This window comes from Dermacentor andersoni, chromosome 11 (assembly GCF_023375885.2).
Source record: "Dermacentor andersoni chromosome 11, qqDerAnde1_hic_scaffold, whole genome shotgun sequence".
In the NCBI taxonomy this organism is placed as follows: Eukaryota; Metazoa; Arthropoda; class Arachnida; order Ixodida; family Ixodidae; genus Dermacentor; species Dermacentor andersoni.
In genome coordinates this window covers 20642719-20662534 of record NC_092824.1, presented here as the reverse complement: position 1 = coordinate 20662534, position 19816 = coordinate 20642719, and the positions used below count along the sequence as shown (strand labels likewise).

Here is a 19816-nt window from a genome sequence, read left to right as displayed (position 1 = left end):
ACTTCGCTTCTCATTACGACATGGAAATCCTTGGCCACCGGAGTTGCAGCTCTGTGTTGTCACGCCAAGTTTTGATCATTTCCAGCTACATGCAACGTTGTTTGCTTATTACCAGTGAGGAGAGCAATAAACGGTCTAGTGTACTAGCTCGGGACAATGATCGCATCATTCTTCAAAAAATTGGCTGCAAGCTGGTGCAAAATTGTGGCACATTCGTTTTTAATGCGCTTTGAAACCCGAAATGCAGAGGTTTCCCAATTAAATTTGTGCCGCAAGCATGACAGCAAGGTTTTCGGTAGCGCTGATGACGTAGCTTGCGCAGGAGCATTTTCAGCGACCATTTAGCGTTATAGCTCTTCGAGGTTAAGCAGGCATGCGTACAACAAAGCATCTCCATCGGTGAAAGGAGCCAGTTGCCTGGCGCTCAAATACGACTGACAGTAAGTGCTGTGACAGTGGCATTATCTTTTTTTTTTTGTGCATGACGAACATTTATTCCTTGTTGTACCAGTGTTCTTGTGCAGTGCGTCCCACCTACTTTTTCTTTTATGGCAAGGGTTCTGCTGTAGACCGTGTGCCGCCCGTGGCTCCCTTGCGTTGTCTTTTCCGCCCAACCAGCAGTGTCCGAAGGGGGCGACCCCCAAGCGGCAGGCAGTAGTGGGCTTCGACACGACGTAGCCACGGAGAACACGCATGCGCTCCCGATCTCCACGTTATCCGCGCCAAGTCCCACGTGACAACCTTTCCCTGCCTTATTGCAGCACGCACGACGGAATTTGTCCTGCTCGCCCTGCTGTTGGCAAAAGGAAACGTCGGGCTCGGATGTGCATCTTTAATCTAGTCGTGTAATTTGTTAATGTTGCTTAATTAAAAAGCGGGAGTTTCAACAAAAGCGCCGTCTGGTCGGGATAAAATGTGGCAAATGTCCACATGTTGAGGCTCACTTGAGCGAATAGCTTGAAGAGCTCTGTATGTGTGAAAGCCGGCTCCCGTGCTGGTGGCCGAATCGTCGTCTCTTTTCGTCAACGACTTTCTTCCGATGTATAGCGCGCATTTTCTACTTTTAGTCGCTTAATCGTGCACGAGAGTGCCTCCTCGAGGGAGGGACCTGTTTCGGGGATGACCCCGAGGACCTCTTTCTCTCCTTCGTTCCGCAGCCGGTACTCTCCGCTGGCGGGTGACCTGCTGGCCAACCCGCTGCTGGCCGGCTCGGCCATGAACGGCTCCGGCTGGTGCATCTTCGTGTACAATCTGGCGCCGGACACGGAGGAGAACCTGCTGTGGCAGCTGTTCGGCCCGTTTGGGGCCGTGCAGAGCGTCAAGGTCATCCGAGACCTCCAGACCAACAAGTGCAAGGGCTTCGGCTTTGTCACCATGACCAACTACGACGAGGCGCTGGTCGCCATCCAGAGCCTGAACGGCTACACGCTCGGCAACCGCGTGCTCCAGGTCTCCTTCAAGACCAACAAGTGCAAGTCTTAAACGCTCGTCTACACACACGTGCAGACACACACACTTACACACACACACACACACATACACTTGCGCGCACACACACACACTTTTCTGTTTCCTCCACCATCCGGTGCATGTGTGCGTCTTGCTGAAGACAGATTGATATCTGGGTAGGCAACCGTGAGGTTCTTCTGAAGGACGCATACGCTGTTATGATTAGGGTCTAAAGATGGAATAAGTGTTAAGTAATCGCATGTGCACTGAAGCCCAAGCACGAGTGATCGTGCGAAAGCGTGTCAATTTCTTTTTGCGCTGCTGTCGTCATTTGGCATTGGCTGAGCGAGGACAAAGTAATGGACGCAAGTTTCCCGACTTCCATACTGGAAAAAAAAAGATTAGTCATTTTGCTGCGCCATGCTTCTCAACAATTCACTTCGTGATTGATTTTTTGAATTAAGGAGCAACATTTTATGCCGGAAAAGGAAATTCACCAATGAAGCTTTTATCGGTAAGCAGACTGAGCGCTCCATTTGGGTTTGTCCTCGGAAAGACCGTACGAGGGTTCGAATCGCTCGCGAAATCATTGGCTTTCACAAACACCCTTCAGCCCTGACGGCCTTACGGGCCACAATGTTGTACCGGATGGTCACGCAGACACAAGATTTACCCACTCCCCCTTTTATTACCTATCTCCCCTCCCCCAACCTTAGTCTAAACAAAACAGCGGAATACGGACGAGTACGATGTTCTTTAGGAACCCGGAAAGCATCCATTCAGTGAATCTGGTACAGAATACACAGGTGGAAACTACATACCTTGGACACACACACACACACGACACATTTCGCTCACCCAGACAGCGGCACAGACCGACACTGAGACCGGAGAACCCTTCTCGTCAGCCCTTCACCGAATGACTCTTTAAAAAGCGCTGATGACGTTTGACGCTGGGAGACGGGAAGCAAGAAACGGGAAACTGGAGCTGAAATACCAGAACGCTAGGGCCCTACGAACGCGATACGCCGATTGTTTGTCGAAGAGAAGGGAAAAGAATTCCCCCGTGCTTCTGCTGACTCTCTCAACTTCCAGATGGATAGAGACCGCGTGTTTAGTAAGTTCGCGCGCAAATCGCTTCGAAGAGATGGCATCGTGCTATGTTGACGCCTTTAATTGAGTTCATTTCTCGGACTCTTGATAATCCGGTCGTAGAATTAGGACCAACTTCGTGATCTTACATTGCTTGTCGATAGGTCAGGTCGCTGCTACATGAGAGAAGCTGCGTGAAATTACGTCATTGCACACGCGCACGATCGCCATTGACTCCTGATTTTGCGAAGGTTTTCTAAAGTGCATCGCTGAGCAGGAATTTTGGGAATGTCGGAATGGGGATGCACTTTGGATTTCCACGTCAGAATGAAAAAAAAAAAGGAAAAAAGTGCAGGAAAGGCAATCTGCTGTAAGTGCTTCGTTGGATGTCAATCGCCATTGTGTTTGCGTACTTGAAAGGGACGCTGCACATCATGTTAACCTGAACCTTTTAAGGAAAGCTTTAAGGTGTTTTGCATAACTTCAAGTTTCCAGGCTGATTTATCATTTAGCGTTTCCCTCCGGTCACTGGTTATTGAAGGTGGTTCTTAGGTTGGGGAGAAAGGAAAGGCGTGCTTAACGCGAAAACGTAGGTGCCCGTGTTCGTGCGTGACACACAAACACACCCCCAAACAGAAACGACGTGCGGAGTCGCTAGCCTATGATGCTACACTACTGCGCCGTTGTATCGACGGCAGCCCAAGTCGTAATAACAGAGTTGCAAAACGAGAAAAAAAATGACACGAGAAATGCATCCGTGACACCTTCATTTTTCGCCTGCGCAAGCTCTTAGGCTGTTCGAGCGATTTTTTACTCGTTGCCTTGGCATATGTGAAACTTCTTATTTTACGAGTGTCATAAGGCTTTGTAGAGAAAGAAAGTGAGGGATGGACATCTCTCGTTTCTCGGAGATGGCTTGGTTTTTCTGGGGGGATATTGTGCAGAAGTATAGGAAACCTACATTCGACAACTTAGTTGTGGACAATGTTGGTAACGAGGCACAGACGGACGATGCGAGAAATAATTAGCTTGCTTGCGGTTAAGCGCACAGTAATTAACATACAAACGATAGTGCCGGTAGGTACTGAAAAAAGTGGAACTTCTAATTTATTATTTGCTGCAAACGCATGTAGTCCCAGCTTTCCTGAATTTGAAGAAAAAAAGAAAGAACGACACAAAGCTGAACAGAACAGTTCTCTCTGCTGAGCAGTTAGCAGCTTCGCCTAAGTTGGTTAAATTGCGACTACTTGCACCGGAAAAGAAGAGACTAGTCAGTCATTGTGTAGTGTACTTAATGTGTCTATTTATCTATTTATTGAACTATTTATGAAAAACAAAACATTTATTTATTAAAGCATTTCGTCCTCTCCGTTGGGACGTTGAGAACCAGTCGTCTGGCGCGCATGGAGCAATGTCGTCGGCTTGCGGGGTCCTCTGCAAAGCAAGTGAAAACGCCGTCTGCTACAGAGCTTTGCTCGTCCACTAGTCCTCCTGCGGCCAAAGTACTTAATAGGTCAGTCGCATGACCTGTCGGCGTGTGGACTGAAATGCGGAGCCTTTTTTTTTTTTTATTAGGGAAACGTGAACAACGTGTGGAAAACGTTCAAGTTTTGAGCAAATACATTTTTTTAAACGCGTAAATTGAAAGTTTGATACAAATTGATATGGATATTTTTATTCTTATTGGCTTTCTCTGCATCGTAACTTGAGCGATAATTCAATGGATAGGTTCTGCGGTAGTATTGAAAAATATGTACCGAGCGGGGTTGTAAATTATGGCTCTGGAAGTTTTTAAGACGCGTTGATTTATTTTGGTAGTAAACTAAGTCATTTATTCATTATATCCAATATTTATTCTTTGTTCATATTGAGCTCTTAGGCGTTCGTACTTAAGCAGTAGGCATTAATTTTCTCTGCCAACTCTTCCTGTAACATATTCTTGCACGAAACGCTTCAACTCAGTTTGAGGTTAGGACAGTGAAGGGTTGCCTGTGAAAGTGTAATTATACGTAGTGTGCATTTGGCGTTGTACTATGTTGTACACATTGTAGAGTGTGCGTGGAACTTGTAAGTGGAAAAAAAGTATATGTTGCCCGTGGATCGTCATTTCTTTCCAATTGTAAATTTCTTTTTTTGCGCACTAACTTATCGCACACTTTTCTATCGCACGAAGCTTCGGAGACGAGGCTGCCCGGTTATCTGTAGGTATAGTGTGTCACTTGTCCAGTGTTATCTGCAGCGCACAAGCCATTTCGTGTACGCTACGTCACTGTCTTCCGTCACGTTGCTATGCAGAGCAACGCAGAACGTGTTTATCGCGAGGAGCTACCGGATACACAGTGAACCATAAATTAAGCTAGACGATTGTTTTGTTTCTAAAGATAATGCTTGCTCGCCATATCCGTCGGAAGGAAAGTTTGGCGATAGCGCCCATATAAGAGAGATTTGTAAAAGAAAAGAAAATCACAACATGCGTGATCACCGTAATCACTACCTCTTGCCGTAACCAAAGGGCTCATAAGAATATGCCTTCAATTCGCTGTTCAATATCGCTGAGGATGCTCCTTGCGATGCGCACCACTTTTTGAGATTTGTGCGAGTCGCTTGCGCCGCTATCTATCGGATGAGGATAGCTAAATTACCGCGCGAACTGTATTGTCATGAAACTAGGGGTGGTGTGCATAATACACAAGGTGTAATTGGAGAACTAGCCAGCTTAGATCTAGTATCGATTGTTCTATACACCTGTCGCTCACACACTTAAAAATTTACGTTTCGTATAAAAAGACTTGCTACTGGAAGACGAGTCCTGAGAGTTATTAGTTTAAGTAGTGAAACGATATTTGTTATTTGATGCAGGGGAATATTTTGCAGTAGCTTACAAAAAACTTGGGGCAGTGTAGGATTAGGCCATGACTGCGATGGAGTGCCGGTTTAAACAAACGCTTTGTTATACCTCGTAAACCATTTGACCAAACTAGCGCAAGCACTCGCACAAATTGTGACATAGTACTTTATCTTATCTTCGTTGTCGAAGGGCCGCAGGCAGCTGTCGCCGCCGCCGTATTGAGTGAAACTCTAGTCCTCTCGCTGACTCACCAAGACAGAAAAAAAAAAGTCATGCATCCATCGATTTGTCATGTGAAAATGGCCCGCAAGAAGCGTACAGTGCTGATCTCAGGTCTTTGTCACTCGCACGTGTGTTCGAATCTTTGTACACTTTGGTCAGAACGTTGTACGTCTAATTGTTCGTGTGCAAAGCACTTCTCCTCTATCACGTGTGTTTCATAGCTCCGCTTTGGAAGGGCGAGTCTGTCTCGCAAGGTCAGTTTTTGTAATTGTCACCCACAATCGCCAAGCGGGGTTTTTCCTCTTCGAAGCCGGTCGATGTTCTTAACGCAAATGAATACGGTCCCGAACGTTGTCGATCCATCTTATGTAGCTTGGACATCGCAGTCTGTTGTAATTAAACACCGCCTAATGCATCAGCACAATGTACGGTAATACGCACCAACACACCTTGCGAAATGATGTTCGAATGTCACTCCTGTTAAAGATGTAGAAAAAATTGTGCTGAATATTCATGTTTCGCATCTGTATGATTGTTCCTGAACATATTTTGTGCGACACTTGATGTTCCAGCGCACGAGATTGCAAAAATATTTGTGTGTCTGGTTATTTATTAGATATTCAGCACCCTTGACAATGTGCATGCCACCCTGTGATGGTTTTAATAGCGTTTATGGAGAAATGTGTGCGTTACCCCCTGTTCGTCGTTTAGAACTCTCTTGCTGCTTTGAAAGTGCGCAGTTATGCTTTGTGTCGTGTGTTATGTGCTGTAAGAGTTGGTCGCGGCTTTGCGACTTAAATATTACCCGGTGTGATAACATCTTGAGTGAGTGTCGAGATGCTTTTCATTTACTCGCTTGCGTCACTGTATAGGTGTGCACATATTCTGTATCATTTCGGGGCGTGTTTCTTTAAGGGGTGGGGAAGGAAGGGGAAGAACAATCTGTCCTCTTGGCTGAGTCCATCCCAGTCTTGAACCTATGCAGCGCGAGAGTGAGTGAAAGAAAGAAGTTGAGGGGGCATTCATTCACAGACGCGACACCCGATTGACGTCACCGACTTGCACGGACCAATGGAAAAACTAGGAAAGTGCTCCAAAATGAGAGCGCATGACCATAACGCAAAAAAAAAGTTGCACGGAAACTATCAAGCACACGCATGCAGAGAAAAAACAAACGAATACTGATTTAATGTTTCACAATTTAAATGATACGGAAAAAAAGGGGGGGTTTCCATGTCAGGGGCTCCTCGGAACAAAAGTGTGTGCGCCTCCTTGGCCGCATCGCATTTTCTTTTTGTGCATATTTCAGGCATTTAAGATGAGTGAAATTATCTTCCAATTAATCACATTTTAAAACGCACTTTTACTCATGATCTTCAGACGGTCGTGTTTCTAGCATCCGGATCGAGCACTACAGATCAGAACCGAGTCACAGAGAGGAAGGAGGCGATAATGCAGTAGCTCGGTTTCACAGAGAAATCTTGACTGCTTCCTGTGGCTGTGGCTGCGGTGTCCGAGATCGCATTTACTCGAAACTACTTTTTTACATTCTCGGCAGCGCAATGAAAATCTGCCAAGTTTTAGAAACTCAACTCGACATTGAGTTCAACGTTGCCATTGACACGTTGGTTGAGAAGAAGCAAACGTACTCGTTCACATGACGAGAAACAATGTATACAATTCACTGTGTACGCGAAGTTTGGTCGTATTTGTCTTTTTTTCCTTTCATTTGATTGTACTGCTTGTTTAGATTCAAGCTATATGTACATTCATATATTTAAGTTGGCACCAAGCTAGTCGCGTCTCACGTGCATACATTTATTTTTATTTTGCTTAATTTCACATTGCTTTGTGTGTGAAGAAGTTCGTGTGTCTTTTTACGTTACAAGCACATTGTGAGTTTCATCTTTTGCTGTTTTCTCTGAAAGTTTGGTCAAGAAACCTTACTTTGTTTCATCATTTGCTTGAGTTGCACATTATCCCTGCCTGCTTGTTTTGCTGTCAAAGACTGACCTCATTGCGAACAAGAACGCTTGTTTCGTCAAATCCTTGGTTTGGGTTTGTTTTGATTTGTTCATTTGCTTTTGGCCTTGCGTTTGCCTATGTTCTGACCCTGAGTTTCCACATGCACCCGTTTGAAGCATGAAAACAGTTCTTTATGAAAATGTACTACTTTGTCCAATGCAACAATACAATACTGTCTGCCATTCCGCTTTCAATGTTCGCATATTGTCTGTCAGAAAGATCAAGAATATGTATTAAAAGTGTGTCCCATTTTTTAAACTGACTAATGGTTTTCTTTTGTTTCTTTGAGTTTGTTTGCATGCGTTTGTTTTACTTTTTGTTTTCTTTCATATTTTGTGTTTGTACCTATTTTCTGTTTACCACATCACCTCGAGAACTTTGAAGGTGATACGTCGCCCAGCTTGGTGCTCGAATGAAGATAAATTTGGCGGACTTGTTTAGAGCGGCATTTGCGTCTCTTCGCGTCTCTTCAAGGGCTAGCTGTGTGAGAATGCTGAAAAATGGTGTTTGGGATCAAGTTTACGCGAAATATTCTTCATAACGCGGTTCTTAGGTGCCCAAGAAAGTTCCTGGGTTTTCAAGTGGAATAATCCACATGTAAAACCCGTTATGTCCTTAGTTATACGAACCCTAGAGAAGATTTGGCACAGAGAAAGTAGTGCCTCTGCTGGCTGTACTCAAGTTTATCGGCTGTTGCAGTCGTTAGAAAATCGTAATTGTTTAGAAGGCGTGATAGCGCTGCTTCTCCGCAGGTGCTAAAGTAGCATGTCGCGCCTAAGCGCCAACAGGAATTCAAAGGTGCTACGCCACTGAATTGTTCTTGGGACGCTTATAGCGCTGTGAGTCAATGCAGTCACGTCAGTGAAACCACTTAAGTCATTATCGTGCCCAGCACGTTGCCTGCACCAAGGTTGCTGCAACGTGATTCGTAACTATGGACAGATACAAGTTCTAACAGCGTTTTTCTTCTTTCGTTGGGGTAGTTAGAGTGGCCGATAATTTACGTGAACCAAACACAGCAAGGAATGCCCCGAATTCGACAGTTGAGAAGAATCCGTGAAAAGAACTGGGATTAATTCCATACTGCGACCGCTAGGAGATAACTTGATGCTCCAGTCTTTAAAACTACTTGCAAATCGTTGGTAGGACATGATTTTCTGTGGTATAGCGGAATACCTTTGGCAAGAGACACTCCTATTTCTTGTGGACCGTTTTGCTGATTGGCGCCCTAATATTTCTGATCTGTGAAGCTCGTAAATTTGACAACTACGCCACTGTTGCTTATTTTATCGCGTAGTTTTCAGCGAATAGTTGCACTACGGCCATGCACATTACGTGTGCCACTAAAATATCTACTAGGCAGCAACACTGACCGCTCGGAATTGTTTTTGTCATCCCCGCCAATTATTTTTGCAGTCTTCTGAAAATGGCCTAACCTCCGCCGTCGGAACAATAGGAAATGGCTCTTGCTGAATGACAAATTAGCATTGCAAAATAAGAACTTGCGAGTACAGTTAAGGTCAAGAAGAAACTGTAGACACAAACACGTGCTGCTAAATTACAATACGATGTTCTGACCACCGCAGTGGTGGCTTGTGTTGTAACTGCTGCTAAGCTCTCCTCAGAGAATCGCGATAGAACTCTGCACCCAGGAGCTTAAAATCCGGGTAAAAATGCCCTGGTTCCTCTACACTGCTCTTTCTCTCACTCTCTCTCGCCAATCTACGTCTCTGTGCATTGAAACTCGTCAATCACAGCGGCCAGGCGTTTATTTTCTAATAGTGTAGTTTTATCATCGTTGTCTAGCAGGGCTGGGTGTCAGTCTGACATATTTGCCCGCTGTAATTGCCCCCGTTTGTTGTCTCGATTGTTCGAATAATCAATTGCTTGCATTGATCTACTAAACGTGCAGTAGGGCGAAGAAATTGCTTTGAATGCACGTGGCATGAAACATTAGGCTCCGTAATACAGCGGATTACATGACCTGTACTTGGTCTCTTGTGTATATGTCGCTTTTCTAGCTCAGCTAGAATTGATGCGCATGATCAGATCTTGATGCAGTTTTGGCGTATGTAACACTGAATATTGGGCTGCAGCGGCATGTGTTTTTATTGGATGGGGTAGCAGACGGGTTTAGACTAAGTTTAGGAATAAGTGTTTTGGCTGTTTCAAGAATACCTGCGTCATTCGGATGACGTCACTTTTGCGGCTTAAGCTGGCCTAACAGCTAATAGCATTGAAACCACTGGTTTTTCCAATGGAATGATTAATGGAGGCATCACCCAGCCCTGCTACAAAAAAAAAAAAGAATGAATGTGTAAGCGTCGCTTCGAAGTCCTTCGAGTGCAGCTATACGACTGAAAGGAGTGTATGCAAGCAAGACTATTTTGCTTTCAATATTTCCGCCCTCTGGATATTGGTGTTTTATTGATTTGTCGTCTGTGATCGCGACATGATCTCTTAGTGCGGTTTGGATGTTATTGTACATAGGGTATTTATTGTGAAATTTCTGTTGGTGAAGTGCTGTTGCCGATGGCACCTCGGTGTATTTATTAAGAGAGGTGCCGTGTCTCTTAGCACAGACGTTTGAGGCTTAGGTAGTACAGTGAATGGTAACCTGACTTGTCCTGGCTTCTCACTGATATGGGAGCTGCAGTTTTCCTTTTCTTTTTTTTTTTTTTTTGCGCCCGAAGTTTCACCATACAGTCCAAGTTCAGCGGTCTACCTAAGTTAGACACATTCCTCTAGAGAATTCTCTGGCATTTAATACTTTGTCATTCTAGGCGATAAGCGAGCTTAAAAAAGCTGGTATTCCGTAGGTATATCAGTTGGACATTCCCGTTATAATAAATGTGAGCGTACTACGCTGAGCACTCAGGTATACATGTTATCTGATGACATTCCCCAGCCTTATACAGGAACATATTTGTTAAATTGTCGAGTACTCTGGAATAAATGAAGGTGCAATAGCTAACACAGTCAAGTTTTTATAATGTTAAAGAAGCAAGGCACTCCTTAAGTGCGAGCACGAAAATATTCAGACCGTATTTTTTGCTGACAGAATTGAAATATCTCGCCAAAGTTCGTACCCTATCAGGAAGTGCTAGCAAAAAGACAAGAAATGTAACCGCACTACACAAAATGCAGCTGGTCGTCTGCAACGGCTCTGCATTGGCTGTGTTTCTCAGCATGCAGCGTTTTTAGCATGCAACGATAATTTTGCTTCCGCTTGCCAGGCAGCATCCATCATTCCAGATCCGCCTTGTACGACGGTTCTCTCTGTACTTCACAGACATTCCAAAGTCACTAGGTTTCAAGATGGCGAAGCCTCTGGAAAGTTCTTTCCGGCCTGACACAGTGATCACGTTAGACAAAACAGGTCGCGGCAAAACACTGCCCCCTACACACCGACTGTGACGGAACTGTTCGGCACGGCAAGTTTTTTATAAATCTAGCACGGACGAGATACACGAAAGGGCAATCTTACCCCGCGTAAATACTGATATATATCTTCGAAAAAGTGTAATATATACAAATAGTATTTATGAACAACGAAACGTTCTTTGCCGCTCCGACCCCTGTTTCCCATGCCCTTGGAACGACACATTTGACAAATGTGTCGTCTGCGCGACGGGCGAGCAGACGACGGTGCCCATTCTCTAGGCGTTCGGTGCGGCAATGCCGCGTGCGCCAACAGTGCCGTCTGCTCGAAGAACTCTTCCTCCGTTCGTAGCGTGGCAAAATCGGCCTCGGGGATGGAACGGGGTGTCACGGTATTTTGCTACCCAGAGCACGCGGTGACGTGATTTGTGGGGATAAAACACGAACGCGCTACACGCAAGGCATGTGCAATAGTATATGTGTATACTAAAGAATTCCGCGTTCGGTGTTGGCGGGTGCTTTTTTTTTACGCCGTGCTACGAGGCGGCGCCACTTGAAAAATGACAGTCACTAGAACGAGGATGAGAGTCTATACAAGCGCAGTTTCCTAAACCAAACACTACGCGGCACCGCGGTCGGGTGCGCGAGAAGGAAAAAAAAAAAAGATGTGTTTTTTGCTCACTCGGTCCCGAAGGCTTCGTGCCCTAGCAGCCCTATTCTTGTTTGGGTGAATGCAGGGACGGCTCCAGGCGGGAGTACATCTGCAGCACTTGCTACCACGCTCACGCGTTACTGAACGCGCTGTACAAATAAAAAGACGAGAAATACGTTTCTATATCCCTTGCAACCTGTCCGCCGTGTCTCGTGTGAATATCTCTATGACGACATTAAAAGGAAAACACAGGCTTTTTTCAGTGAGGTTCAGTGAGCATTGAGTTTCTTCGCATTGCAGCTCTTTCATGTGTGGTGACAAAAGTCTCGAGAACTCGTTGCATATTCGTAACTTGGAGGTCCTTAGACATCTTCGTGCTGCGTTGCGAACATGCCTGAACGTGTGTTTTCTGCGGGGCCGCTTTCTTGATTTCGGCAGCAAGCGTGGAGGCATCGGGCACGCGACACACATGAAATGACGTGCGACGCAGATGGCCACCTGGGTGGCGTATGCCACCTACGAAACGTACCCTTGAAGGGTTATACAGACTAAGTTCCTCGGAGGAATGACGTCACTGGTGCCTGTGCTCACGTCACGTCGGGTCGTTCTGCCCTTCCATTCTGAAACACAAAACCCATCTTCTTGGAAGCGGGAAGTGCTACGAGCAGTGAGGTAATCGGCGCGGGACACTGGTTTATACAAGCTAGACCTCTGGGAACGGATATCGCTGACGTAAGCGTTTACGTCAAGAACGATGGCGCTCAATTCAGGAAGCTCTTGTCGGCGAAAGACTTAAGAACGAGCGGGAACGCGCATCTCATCCTTTTTACTCGGGGAGGGCTTCGTCGTATCAACAAAGCGCAGTCACAACATCCAAACACACTTGCACACTCGGCGTAGGCAGCTGTCGCTCTTGTCCCAGTTGCTGCTTTCTGCGTCATCACTGAGGCGTCGTAGGCAAGATCGTACTCTATTTTTGCGTCGCTCTTTGCTTGCAGTCCGTCGCGACTCTCCCGCGTTGCGTTAGCTCGCAGACACGAACACTTCATGGTACCTCCAGAGGGAGCACTGCACGACCGCCATTTTCGCAATCTCGGGACAAGTTTCGTATTACCTTTGTTTCTTTACCTGGAAAGCACGCAGATCGAGAGAGGCCGAGCATGGTTTAACGGCAAGTCCTGAGCCAAGCTTGAAGGTGAAACACAAAGGGGGGCGGAGACCGCCTCGCGGAAGCTCAGCGGATTCTCCTAGTGCCCGCGTAAGAAGAATGACACGCCGGAATGTAAGAAAGTGTTGCAGTTGGGGTCGACATACACCGACAGATATATATAGATATATAAATATATATATATACATATACACGCATACACAAAGTTTATATATACCTGAGGGGGCAAGAGAGACGAAGGCGTTCAGGCCGGTGGTTTTTATTGCGTACCGCGTGTAAAACTGTGTGGACAAGTTAAGTCTATTTACACACAACATACACACTCGTAAGAGAAGAGGAAGTTCTCCACGCTGCTGAAGCCGCCCTTTTTCCACCTATTTCCTCTCATTGTGACAGTGCGTACGCTAAGCGACTATTATATTAAGCGTAGGTGTCTTTTTGTATTCAATGGCCCCGTACACCGTTCGCAACCGGCGTCCTCTTTGTCCGTTTTACGGAACTCCCCCGTCCCCTTGTGCCCCGTCGTGCAGTATATGAATATTTTAGTGGCGAAGCTTTGTCCGTCTGCGTGAAGTCGTGTGCGCTGCTGCCCGGAAGTGCTCCGCATGCTCAAGGTGACGTGCGAGGTCGCTTCCGGTTGCGCAGATCCAGCGACCGGCCGGTGCGGTGTCATGGTCGTCTGGGTCTCTTTCGCGCGCGCACGACTTCACCAGGTGTTACGTATAATTAAGCCCCTTATAGAGTTACTTCTCCGCTCACCGTATACTGGTCAGGTTTGCCTGTTCGTCTGTCTATTTCGACGTCTGCTTGCGTAGTGCCGTTCTTTTATTCCGAACCTTTCCGGTTTCCGCATCGCCTTCTGGAATCACGACACGTGGGGAAGCCGTACACTGATTGCGTTCCGAGTGCAAGCACTGCCGCAAGTGCCTTTTTGCATTTTTGCACATTGGCTGAGCGGAGAAGCGATGGTTTTATCATCGGCTGCATCGGAAATGTTGACGCGAGGAATTTAAAAGGCAGGCGTTATTTTCGTGTAACGTCAGGCGCGGGGTGAATTTCGCATTTGAGGGCTCCAGCTACGCAGTGGCTAAGGTTTCGTAAAGCGCTTGTTCAGCCCATCCTCGAATGAGCGCTAGCGATTAAGGTCTGTGAGCACGGCCGATAATCTAATGGTTTCATTATCCCAACGCAACAACAACAAAAAGAGATTTATGCACAAGCCAACTTTGCAGTTCTCCGCGTTAAATCCGTCGCATGGTTTCCCGTGGTTGCGAGTAACTGATCCTGCGCAGTTTTCGATGCATGAACATCTTCTCTCGTTCTCGGACTTGCAGGCAAATGCCGCGTGCTTGAGGAACTGAAAGTTCTGCAAACCGCAATTCGTGGTTCGAAGGCGATGACTCCTTCTTTCCTTTTTTGGGGGGCGAGGAGATTATGGGTGTTTTAGTGACAAACTGAAATGCTCTCTACGAAAAAAGAAAATGAAAACATGGCAAAATAATATTTTATGTTGCGCTGAACGTAAAATTATATAGAAAAAGAGGGTCTCGAACTATTTTAAGGTTTCTTCGAGCACAAGTTTGCCATCTTCTTTCTGCGTCAGCCCCAACCTCCCTCCTACCACTCTCAAAACTTTTTGCTCTATATCTTTATCCCTGCTTCCCTTTCCTCCAGGCTTTTGACCTTTGTGCAAAGCCGCTAGCGTCTCATAAACTTCGCATCTAGAATTATATGTATGCTTTTTAGTCGTGTGTCGAAAGTAATCTCTACTATCTTTTCGATGTCCACTATGCTTATTTAAACGATGGTATACTCTCGTAAGACTCTGTGTTCGTTGAAGTTACGCTAACCACAATGAGGCATTGTTTCGTCTTCGTCACACGTTACATTATTTTACGGCTTTGGTGTTCTTACGCTGTTTTTTCGGACCCATTTCTCGGTTTCTCCGATAAGAAAGAGCTTTCTTGTGACGACTATGCGATGTAATTTTTCCTACCATTTCTATCCAAGATTATGTTTTTCTACTTTGCAGCCGACATTTATTTATGTTACGTTTTGAAATTTACTTTGCCACAGTGACCTAGGTAAGTCCGTATGTTCTACATTACCGCAACGTAAAAGTTTGGTTAGATCATTGACTATGATGACGGCAAGGTAGGGTTGTTACCCGTGTGGTCACGATCTGCAGGTCTCGTTATCTGAATTTTTTTCGTACGGCACCGCGATTATCTTATTTTTCTACCTTTTATACTTTTACGTTAAGGTTGACGATCAATGCCTCTGAGACTTTTTGCTTGTAATACTGTTTATTCAATGTTTAGTAGTAGTTAGTTGGATTGCTGGGTTTCCCATTTCTTCATTGCCGACGTGGGTTGCCACTTCCTGGTGGGGCGTGACTTCCAGCGGAAGAAACGTTTGTGTAGACTTTGTTTCCTGCCAAGGAGTAGGAAAAAAAGGAAGACCTACGGTTTCTGAAGCCGGGGCTCGCGAGCCTTAAGCTTAACCCACGAAGGAAAGTGTGAAAAAAAGAAACGAATTGCTGTAAACTAAATGCAATTGGCCACGTTTTTAGGCTCGGTTACAATCTTCGTTGTGCTTTCGTCATGATTCCAAGCACTCAGAGCGCAGGCCAGAGAGTGCATTGCGCATGCGCGCACGAGCTGTAAGACTTATAGGCCTACTAGCCATTGTGCAAATCTGTGCTGTATCACTATTAAATTATACACACTACCCCCGTACAACAAAGTTATTGCAGAGAAAAGCTGTAGGCACGCAGAAATCAACGTACCTTTTCACTCTAGGCAAATGTGCGGCCCATACTTTGAAGCCTTGAGACACTCGCAAACAGCGAAGATAACGTGTCTAGGGGTGGACGTACTGACCCCTAACGGAAATTGGTGAAAGTGATGCCACTTTGTAAATAACCGGACGGCCTCTGCCGCATATCAGTGGCGTGGCCTACACGTTGAAGGCATACGTGGTTCGGGGAATGCAACAGCACGAGAAAGTAGCCTCTTCATTTCAGCAAAGGCCTTCCAACATGAAAGTTTAGAGGCACATATTTTTGGCAGCAGCGTCGTGCGCCGTGTGCACTTGTTGCTTTCGTTCCTCGTTCCGACCGTCCACGTTCGGCGAGCGATTCGGGCCCCGCGGTGGCGCATGCGCAAGCACTCGCCTAGGCCTAGCAGATTTTGGTTACTGCGGTTGATGTCACCAATTCGTCGTGCGGTTTGACGTTTGCCACATTCCTCCCCGTACTTGTGCGCTAGATCTCTCCGCAGGGAGCCACCAACTTAGGTGTGAAGAGACACAAACAAACAAAATATGGCCGCCGGAGCTGCGTCCGATTTGTCCGCTTTTCGCCCGACGCCGCATTCCGTTCGTCGTCACCGACCGAGCCTGGCCGAGTGGCTTGCACAGACATTCCCCACCGCATTCGCCGGGCCCCGTGCCTGTCGTCTGTTCGGTGACTGGTCGACGGGGCACTGCGAAATGGGGCAGAGCGTGTAGCGTGTTTTGGCACCGCGTCTCTGGCTACAGGGTGAACACTTATCACTACTTGCTGCTGGGCTCGTTGGTTCACACTCTTTGTGGTGAATTAGGGCGCAAAACGGTACGAGGTAATGAACAGCACAGGGCAAAACTTAGTTGCGAGTGACGCTCGCGCCTGTCCGATCCCTTACTTCACGTTGCTTCGCATCCTCTTTCCCACAAGGGTGACCACTGCGTCTTGAACCATAGCGCTTAAGCGACGCGGACTATGAGTAAGAGGAGGATGCGCTAACTTTCAACTGAATATTTAGATTTGAAAGCGACGCATTAATACGCAAGCTCGATGACACCAGTAGCGAGCCAATATGTGGAAACAAGGCCAGCCGACAAGACAACGTGCAGTCCTGCAGTGTCCATATGGCCACTTCATTTTTGCTCACTTACTGTCGTCCTCCTCGCTTGAACGATGTTGTTGCAGTACGTTTATAAAACCAACTAGCCAAAATGTTCCTATGCCTGAACACTTTTTTGACTATGTGCCACAGTGATTCAGCCACGATAGCGTTCGTCTGCACAGCCTGGAAGTCGAGAGTTCGATCCCAGCTGCGGCGACGGCATTTCGTGGAGAGAGGGTTGTGAAAATGTTTGCGTAAGGTGCGCTGGGTTACGGCAGATAACCTCAGACAAATAAAACTGGAATCCAAAAATTTGGCGATTCATTTGCGAATTGAAGTATTTTTGGAAGTTAAAGCGCGCAACCAGTTTGACTGCAGATCTTACTTAACGTGCGGTAACATGGGCAAATAAAATTGATCAAATTTTGCAATGAACCGTATGTGGCCTTTAGAACGTCGCGTATCCCTCAAAGTCATTCGCCAAACTCACGTCCTATGAACGAATCTGACGAGCAGAAAAAACCGCATTTCTGGGATAAATAAAGTGGTAGGTAGTGGCAGATTGACTCTAGAGACTATAGTGAGTGGGTCACCCAACACTGCGCGCTCAACTTAGGTATCGCGGGACGTACGAACACACCGCTTGGAGCGCCACCCGGCGGTGGAGAGGTAAATTTCGCGTTCGTTTGTTGGCCCTACCCTTTCCCCTCTTTGAGAAGTGTGCAACGGCCCGGGTACGTTGACGACGGCCGGAAATGGGCGGCCGGATCTTTCTGTTTTACATTTCTGTCGCACTCTGGCGGTCGGCAAGTACAAACGGCAAACAGCGTGAGGCGTTGGTAACACTCTGGAGCCAAGATGGCGGCCAGTAGCGGTGCTCTGAATCAAGGGAATAGGGAAGAAAAAAAAAAGATTAAACGCAACCAGAAGCAACGTTTAAACACTCGACACGAGATGTGCTGTGGGAGTTGTTTACACAGTCCGACGAAGAAAAAAAATCAGGAACGGAACGAAATCGTTAAACGTGAAGTGCTGATCTAAAATAGGGGAAGCTAACTTAATATTTGTGATTACTGTCGTCTTTACTGTTTCTATATAAAATAAAAAAACATACCGAGAGAGGAAGCCTACTTGTATGCGACTGGGTTTTATGGTCGTCTCTTATTTCGTGGTATACCTATATATTTCTGGAAATCGTAACGCTGTGTTCGTTGTTTGCTGTCTCTGACTCTTTCACTTAGTGGTGTCGTCTTGTCGGAATGGACTTTTCATTCGCCTTTTATGTCGCTTTTACGACGTGAAGCGAGAAAAGAAAAACAAAAGAGAAAACACAAGTACACACTGACTGGAAACATTGGTTGTGTATTGAAAGTGCCGATATGCATGCGAGTGTTAAAAAAATACTCGTCTATAAAAACTCTCCTGTAAGCAGCTTTTATAGGAAAAAATAAAAATGTGTAGGCCAAAAATTATACAGTGGAACCGGTGTTTCACCCGACTTTTCTTTTTTTCTTTTCTTCACGTGCTGGGAACGGGCTCGTGTCCTTGTTTCATTATATTCGAAAATGTCGGCGAACGACATTGGCTGTTTTGTTGGTCCGACTTTGGAAATTCATGAAATCTAGAAGGAAAAAAAAGGGCGGGCCTCTGCGATTCGGAACATTTCGGAGTTCTGCGAATATTGTGAATCTCGCACCACCTTATCGCCACTCGAAAAGCGGGACGACCGCTCTGTCAGACGTGATAGGGTGAAGCTGGCGATGCAATAAATTTTCATGACGTTGGCGTAGCGCGGCGTTCAAGGAAAGGAGCGTTCCCAACACGTTTGCAACGCAACCGGCGTCGCACAGTCATTGGAACAACAACAACAACAAAGAAAATTTGCAACATAACGCACTCTGTGGGAAATTTTGTTAACCGGCGACAGAGATTCGCGTTTAAGAATGGCGTCGTGATATTGTGATTCCGACATTCAAAATTGATACGAAACTGCAATGAAATAATAAAGTGCTAACTAAACCAAGAGCTCTAAACAGAGATTATCTACATAATCGATATAAAAAAAAAGATGTTATTCCCGGCATATAGTTCTGACTGTACTGCAATATTTGTACTTTTCCATGTTAATAAATTTCCAATCTCTTGGAAAAAGAGTGCTCATCGCGATTGCTCTGTCTCATTTTATTCGCCGTCGGTGCGTTACGACCCTGACGCACTTTCTGGCGACGAATCGAACGACCTTGAAGCGGGAGTACGACAATGCCTGTATTTTTTTTATTCCAAACGCCGAGCGCAGTCACCATCGCAAACGCACCACTGTAACGTCTTTTTTATCCCGCACGTGGTTTTCAGACGCTAAAATCCGTAAATTTGCTTTAAATGCCAAGCGTTCAGTCATGTTGTGGTATGTGTGGCGTTGCACTGCACAAAAGTAGTGTGAGAGGGTACATGTGATCAGAGAAGACATAATTTAAAATATAGACAGCAAATTGCGCGAAAGTTCTCGAACCCTCTACCATACAGTAAACAATTGCACCAGTTGGTTTCGATTCATATTTCTAAATGGCGGATGAAAAAACGAAACAAATAGAAAAAGAACATCGGTAATGAAAAGTAAAGTGCGCACAATTGCTTACTGCCAAGTGAAACTTTGTAGAAATCATACACACGCTCTTATACCTATATAAGCCTTGATCACGTAATTTTGGTGCTTGCAAAAAATGGCTATCTTTATGGAGATGTGCAGTGTTGCACTCAGTGATAGTGCCTTTCGGTGTTATGAATGCGAAGCTTTATTACATCTGTGTAGCAGAAAGAGGTTTAGGTATCTGAGGATGGTATTTTTAATTAGCTAAACATGCGAGTTGTACAAAAAACGTTCCCTACATATTTCACTTTCGAAGGAACTTTGATTTGGCATCGGACGTTTCGCTTATTTACTCCTGAAACTGCGCTGAAGTGTGGCGAATTTTTTAGTGTTGGGATTTAAGGCCATTGCAGCGGCGCGAAAGCGTGAAACGCTCGTTTCAATCTCTACTACGCTCATTAAGCACATTCATCACTTGGAGATAGTTTATAACCTTGGCCTAGAG

The 19816-nt window shown here is 45.8% G+C and overlaps 1 protein-coding gene across 5 annotated transcripts in view; it reads left to right on the top strand.

Annotated features, from left to right (window-relative positions):
- The window catches only part of fne (found in neurons), a 188538-nt gene extending 169654 nt beyond the window's left edge, over positions 1–18884 (top strand). For all 5 annotated transcript variants that reach the window (XM_050167352.2, XM_050167354.3, XM_055064738.1 and 2 more), the window contains one exon: positions 1158–18884. In XM_050167352.2, coding sequence (XP_050023309.1) covers positions 1158–1482 — 325 coding nt within the window. In that variant the 3' untranslated portion in view covers positions 1483–18884. The remainder of the gene's footprint in view (positions 1–1157) is intronic.
- The last annotated feature ends 932 nt before the right edge of the window (positions 18885–19816 follow it).